The sequence below is a fragment of the Antrostomus carolinensis genome, unplaced genomic scaffold (assembly GCF_000700745.2).
Source record: "Antrostomus carolinensis isolate BGI_N321 unplaced genomic scaffold, ASM70074v2 scaffold13847, whole genome shotgun sequence".
Taxonomy (NCBI): Eukaryota; Metazoa; Chordata; class Aves; order Caprimulgiformes; family Caprimulgidae; genus Antrostomus; species Antrostomus carolinensis.
The window spans coordinates 13,845-21,122 of NW_010325413.1; the positions used below are offsets into that span (position 1 = coordinate 13,845).

General features: G+C 47.6%; 1 protein-coding gene across 1 annotated transcript in view; it reads right to left on the bottom strand.

Moving 5' to 3' along the window:
- Positions 1–1,197: 1,197 nt before the first annotated feature.
- USF3 (upstream transcription factor family member 3) overlaps positions 1,198–7,278 on the bottom strand; it is a 14,584-nt gene continuing 8,503 nt past the window's right edge. Inside the window, exon 5 of the mRNA XM_029085767.1 lies at positions 1,198–7,278. This exon is cut by the window's right edge and continues 996 nt beyond it. Coding sequence (XP_028941600.1) covers positions 1,823–7,278 — 5,456 coding nt within the window. The 3' untranslated portion in view covers positions 1,198–1,822.

The window sequence follows — 7,278 nt, forward strand, 5'->3', positions numbered from 1 at the left end:
GACATTATCAGGACGGACTACAGACACAGCCCAATTAATTTTTGTGCTAAAGCCTCTTTACTTTCCTGGATCAGTGTACAAGGACCTAGCAAAAATGCAGCCTGGGCAGTCAAGCAATTGAAAAACTTTCAGGTCCCTCTCTGTGGATCCTGTTTTTGGAGATGGAGGAGTATCTTCCTTGCTACCTTTCAAAGAAAAAAAACAATTCTAAAAAAATTCCAGGGAGCCTGTTCCTCTCCATCCCGCTACTAGCAGAGGCATGGGTGAAGAACCAGTGACAGGTCCCAGGAGCAGCAAGACGATGCACTGGTGGGCAACACACAAGTGTTTCAACCTTGCCCTGCCCAGAGAAAAGGCCCCAGAGTAGTTTTTGCCACTCCCCAGCTGGTAGGGGGAGGATTGCAGACGAGAAACCTGAAGTTACTCTGCTATTTGAAGAATCAAAACCAGAATGGTATTTCCAAGCACATAAAAGACAAGTATTTCTGCCTTGTTTTAAGAAAAATCACACTGCAGAGCCATTAAATAAATTAAACTTACCTAGTTCTTCCCTTTCCTTTAAAAGAAACGGGACCAAAATCTGTGAAAGTACTGGAGACTCAGCCAGCGCACGCACATTCACCCCGTCTCTCACGCACGTACAAACGCATCCCCCTTCCTCGTGGTCCTCAAATCAAGCCATCTTCCTGGTACGCAGCCTTTCGGTCTTGAGACATTCATGTTCCTCCTTCAGCCACAATCATAAGGGTTTAGAGAAAAGGTGCATTCAAGTGCAAAGTACTGATATGAACTCGGGCCCGATCCTGTCAGCAACGATAAGTAACAACTGTGCCCACAGAGATCCCCGTGCATTTTGCGGGATGCCACAGGCTCAGTCCTCCTCCCAGGTGCTGCCTGGTACAACAAAGGGCTGTCACTCACAGAAACCAGAAAGCTGGTGTTTGAGCGTGGGCCAAAGAAAAGGAGAGAGGGGGAAAAAAAAAAAAAAAGAAGAAGACATTAAGAAGGTGCTAAACAAGGTACAAAACCCACCCTGAGGTAACTTGCAGCATATGAACAATGAAATGGCAACAAACACGACTGCTGTCTCTGCTGATTACACCAGTCAGCAGCAACTGAAGCCACTGTTAAAACAGATCTGAACAGAATTCTTCTGAGAAACAGAAAGTCATAGGTTAAAGAAATCTGAAATTTCTAAAATAGTATTTTTAGTTGCTGACCATGGAAACACATAGTAGTTTTTGCCAGGTGAAGTCAGCCTTAAGTCAAGTGCATGTGACAAGCTTCAAACAGACAAAAGCTGCACAACAAATGTCTTTACCAATTAACGCTGGGTTAACACAGACTTGACTTGTGTTGAGGTTCCTGAAGATATTTTACAAAGCAAAAAGAGAAACCCAATCCACTTCCAAGTTTGTCTGTAGTTTCAGGTAAACGCCTCAGAAACAAAATGAAACCTGTAGCGTTTGTTTCCCGTCTCCCATATGGATGCTCTCACTCCTTTCTTTACGTCCACATATTACTGAGGGTGGCCCTTACCCCTTGATTGTTGGAAAATCAACAACCAATATTTGCACAGCTCTCAATGTTGCATCCTTACTGTTTACTAGTAAGTAAGCATTCCTATAGGCACTGGTGCTTTAAAGTTAGTAAGGTGGATGGAAATACAGTGTGTATATAAATATGGAAAAGTACCCATATACATACATTTAGGCAAATAAACAGTGATGCTATGAATGGTCTCTTCAGGGATGCCAGGAAGATCCACTTTCTTCTTAAATATATAAACAAGACATCAGACTAGAAGTCAGTCTATCAGTTTTCATACAGCTGAGCTGCAGTCGTGACCTAGAATATGGCTTATATTGTGGGCAGGTCGGTTTGAGGACTGCTTGGAAGAATCTGAAGCAGATGTGTTGGCAATGGAAAGCAAAGGCGACATTGCTGAACCATCTGGAGGAAGAGCTGTGGCTATTTCTGGAAACAAAGACGTCAGATTAAAATTGGATAAGTGCGACGTGTTGGCCATGTGCATCGGCGGCATATCCGGAAGCAAAGGAAAACTTGGCTGAGCAAAACCAACAGGCCTGGGAGGAGACAAAATGGATCCAAATCGATTGTTTAAACTTCCGCTACTCGGCTTCTCCGTGCTTGGGTTAGGAAACATTTGATTGGGAAAGTAAGGGATAGAAATGTCATTGGAAAGGGTAGGGTGCGCAGGAGAGTATGGAGGATAGAAGGACGGCAGGGTGTTCTGAGGATCGACCGGGATTAGAGCTGGTGTTCGAGTGGCACTGGGCTGCGTGACCGGTGGGATGAAAGAGGCATTGGCGTTTATTGGTGGATTCATGCCACCCTCTGGAATAAAAGGGAATCCAAAATTCTGAGAGAGAGTATGTTGGTCGGGGGCCGAATTATCGTTAGACACTTGAGGGCCATCAGACATAAATCGGACAATACTTCCTCTTTTTTCTATGGCAGACTGCTGGCGCCCAAGGATCATGCTGCTGCTGGTGGACAGGGGAAGATGGGGAAGACTAGGGTCAAAGACGTTTCCATGTCTTTGATTTCCAGATCGATTCCTTTCGGGCTGACGTATTTTAGAACCTCCGTTATCTTGCAGAGGATGCCTCGACCGCTGAGTAACTGAAGAATTTGGCTGACGAACAGAAGGTTGCCCTTGCTCACCATTTCCGTGAGAAACTGCAGGGTGAGGGTGACTTGGCCTCACAACTCCGTGCATGTTGCTAGAAACAGGCGGATTCATGTGGCTCTTAGTTCCATGACTGTCTGTCATCCTCATGGGATTGGACTTCTGCACAGAGATGTTTGGGCTTGTATTGCGACCCTGAATATCTCCTGAGGAAGAAGAACTCGAAAAAGGAATATTCAAAGAACTGTTCCTTGTGTTAATTGCACCAATAGACATGTCCCTACTCTGGCCATCACCGTCTCGTCGGATATGGACACTCTCCCGTGCTGGGGGACAGTTGTACTCAATTGTGGAGGAGGCACCGCACTGTGTGTTCCTTTGATGTTCTGGGATTGATCTTTGGCTTCCACTAACTTGATCTCCAAGGTGAGGGGCAAGTAAACTCTGCATGAAACTTTGGTGGCACGGGTTTTCATTTTCCCTTGATGGCAGGGTATTTCCTGTTGGAATACCCTGTACTGGCTGGTAGGGCAATCTCTTCTGTCTGTCTATGGACAGCCCAGTATTTTGACCGATTCTAAAAGCTTGTGACTGCATGCCCCTGAGAGATGACACAGAATTACCAATCTCGCTGTTTCTTGAAGCCTGTACATCAAAATTGCCCGTCGGTTGTTGATTGGGTCCAGTTGGCTTAAACGTCTGACAATCAGAAAGCCGCTGCACATCTGAGCCAACTGTATGGTCGACAGACAAGCGGCCCTGCATATTATGAATGACCAACCCTTTATTTCTAGAAACATCAAGATAGCTTCTCATTTCAAGCTGGTCAGAAACCCTAGGGCCTTGAAGAGAGATTCCTATTCTCTGTTCCGAATTAGAGGGTGTCTTTCCAATGAGTGCCTCAGCAGAGTAGCTGGAAACTCTGTTTCTTTCCTGCCTGTGAGGGGTGCACGTCATATCTGATGGTCTGGTTACGATACTTGCCTGGGACACCATTTGCTGCTCTAAGCCCCTTGAGGTCATAAGTCTCTGCATCTGATTGTGCCCTGACACGTGTTCAGAAGCTGAACCTTGCTGTCTGCTGCTAACATCTTGTTGCTGTTGATGCATAATATCCTGATTTATATGGCTCTGAGGGTGGTTATGATGGTTTCTGCTTGTTGCAGGATTTTCACAGTTCTTTTCAGGCTGGGAAGCTCCAAAGTGCTGCTGCATCTGCTGCTGCATTTGCTGGTGGTGAGGATGAGGCTGACCACCTTTTTGCCGGGTCTGATCACTTCCGTGGTGTTTTTGCTGTAGAGAAAGTTGTGTGGCTTGTGTTCCCTGAATGAGATTTCGTTTCTTTTGCATCTGCACCTCCTGCTGTATTGTTCGCTGTTGGTGGACACTGTGTGGTTGAGAGTGGACTGAGTTTTCCCCGTGAGTGACATGGTGCTGCAGCTGATACAAGTGGTGCCTTTCTCTTAACTGACCAGCCTGCTGTTGCTTTAAGTATGGATGATTACTGTGAAGGTGAGATATGCCTTGACCAGGAACATGTTGAATGGGCTGCAAGTGCTGCCCTGCCTGGCCTTGCTGCTCTGAAATTGATGGCTGAGAACCACACTGAACTTCAGTTTGCCTCAAAGGTGGTGTTACAAAGTTGCTGTTTGATGGGAATAACCTATTAAGGCCGTCTGCGTGCCCTTGATTGCTCACTGATGCCACTGAGTTGGATGAGTTAGGAGGAATCTGACTGACCAGCATCTGCGTTTGATCAGCGATACTCTCCGGTGTTCGGTTCATCAACGCCATCCCTTCAAGCCTTATGGGCGTTGTCTGGCACTGCTTTTGCCTCTTTGCCGTAGAAAGCAGAAGGTCATCTTGAACAGCCCGCTTGGCAGAGTCCTTGCGACCTTCATGATTTTGCTGCTTCAAGTGGGATTCCTGCAGCTGGGGAGCCTGCATGGTGCTCGCCCTAATAGCATTCAGTTGTTCCTGAGCATATTCACTCATCATCGCGGGTCCTGGAGACTGATTGACGTATGTGCTGGACGGAAGGGAGAGGCTCACAGTTGCAGGGACACTTGCTGGCTCTGAAGACTGGGATAAACTCGAGCAGCTCACAAGGGGATGGACAATGCGACTCTGGTGTATTAGATTATTCACGCTTAAACTGGTTAAGCTTGGTGACTGGGAAGCGGAAATCTGCAAAGAAGTGTTTGATGTTTCCACACCTCCTACAGAGCAGCTTGGCTTCTCAACCTGTCTATCGACATTTGCCTGTACTGTATCCTGCGTACTGAATTTGTTTGGTGCTGCTTCCAAGGGTCCCACATTGCTTTCCTTCACTGGCTGAGGTTTAAAAGGCTGTTGCTCTCTCTCCAGAGGTGCGACCTCAGTTGACTTAGAGATGACATCCCTCACGTTAACCTGTATTCCTCCTCCACCTTTCTCAAGGTTTTCCTGCTCAAAAATAGCTCTTGCTGCGAGAGCTACAATGTCAGTCTGTTCTGAGAACGTGCTGCTGTTACAGGTGCTGGTTGAGGTGCTGCTAGTAATGTCTTCTCTGGTGGTATCTGGCAACATGGACGCAACGGAGAAGCCTCGACTGCTGCCAGAGCTAGTTGACATTGGGGAGTCTGCTTGCCTGCTAGCAATAAGGGAAGCACTGACTACTTCCTGATCAGAAATGCAGGAGTGATGCTGGGAGAGAGCCTCCCCTTCTGTGTTCATCAGCAAGAGCTCCTGCTTCTCGGGCAAATCAACATTTGATTCTGCTGATTTATTAGAGTTTTCCATGGGAAAATTAGAATGCTCCCCCTGAATGGTAAATGAAGAGGTTTTTTCCACAGCTGTTCTTTCTTTCGTGAGATCAGACAGCATTTTGGTGAGACCTTGTCCTTCTAACAAGTCTGCATCTTGCACTACCACTGAGGAATCCTGTGCAACATTGCAAGACTCTGAAATCGTTCCTGCCTTGGCAGTAGGACCTGCTGTGCTGCTCTGTGCTGCTGACGTCCCAGCAACCTGAGGATGTGTCACATGTGCTTCGGTACGAGAGGACATTAAGATGCTGGGGGATTCACAGGGTTTGGGAGACTCTGACAAGGCAGACACGGTTGGTGGACGGTTTGGAGACCCACGGGCCTGCTGGCCAGGAGCAGCATCTTTGGCAGTTGTCGGGACGAGCGCCAGCTGCTCCGACACCACGGACTCCAGCGGCGAGGAAGCGGGCGCCTCTGCTGAGCTTGGCTCGGGGACAGAGCAGGTTTTCACTGCCTGTTCAGAGCTCCCAGCCTCTTTGGAACGACAGTCAGAAACACTGACACTACTCGATGCTGCCACACCGCTGGCCTGCGGTGTCATTAAAGCTTGTGACGCTGCTGGAGCATTTTCAAGCAGCCCCTCGCCGTTTGGATGCTTTGCCACTGTTTCCACAGGAGCACAGTCCGGTTTCCCTGCGTCTTTGCAAGGAACTGCTGGGCAGGACGCTTTACTGGTGACTGCTTGGTGTTTCTTTGTACTTGGCTTTTTGTTTGTCCTTTTTGATTTTGCACTGGATGGCAAGCCAGCAGCCGCTTTTTTGGGGGAAGCATTTATTGAATTGGATGTACTAGTTAATACTGAAACCTCTGCAGATACTGAAGATGCTACAGAAGTTGGTAATGACACGCAGTTAACTGTGGCAATCTGGTTACTGACAGTGGTGGGATTGGTAGGGTGGCTGAGAGACAAGTGTAAGCAGCTCTGTCCAGCCATTTGTGATATGCTTTGATTGAGGTTAGCTAAAGCACCAAACGTATTGAGGGCAACATTGGTATTTGGATCTTCGCTGGTGGTGGGTTGAATAATTTGCATAGGGGCTTGATTTGAAGCTCCAGATGAAGACATCACAGGCTGCAAAGCAAAAAGCTGCCCATTTAATGAGATAGTTTGAGGATGCTGTTGATTGGACATTGTAACTGAAAATGTAGAGCTAGAAGATGGCAAAGAAGATGGTCTTGGTAATATATGGACAAGGTGCTTCCCTCCAAAAGTCTGTGGAAGAGAGGCATTTTGTACGGAGCTGCTAGAGTTTGCGATCGCAGTCGGCCCGTTCACAGGAACTCGTACAGAAGCAGAAGGCTGAGCAGAGAGGAGGGGAATAGGATTCTGATTAGCAGCTTGTATAATTACAATTTGCTGACTTACATTTTGGCTAGGAACTTCGGCTCTCACAATCGGCGGGCAGGGAGCGGGGTTTGGAGGCTGGAGAATGATGACATTCTGGTTAGCTGGTGCTCCCGTAACTGCTGACGCGACTGGCTGAGCCATCTGAATCACCTGCATAGCTGAATTTAATGGAAGGATATTTCCTGCAGCCTGAGTTTTAACCTGTGGCTGGCTGATTAACGGCTGCATAGGTAAGGGTGGGCACGGGGGCAAGGTAACTACAATCTGTTCAGCTCCCTGGCCATCCCCAGTCAGAGAAGTATTCAGACTGATGCTCGTGGTCAAAGGCCTGCTGTGAGCAGAAGATACAGTACCAGCACCATTAACTGGCTCGTTTAATAGTGCAGTCATTATACCGGATGGCGTTTGGCTTAGTGGCTGAACAGTATTTCCCGCTAGCTGCAAAGTTGTCCACGTGGTCTGTGTGTTTC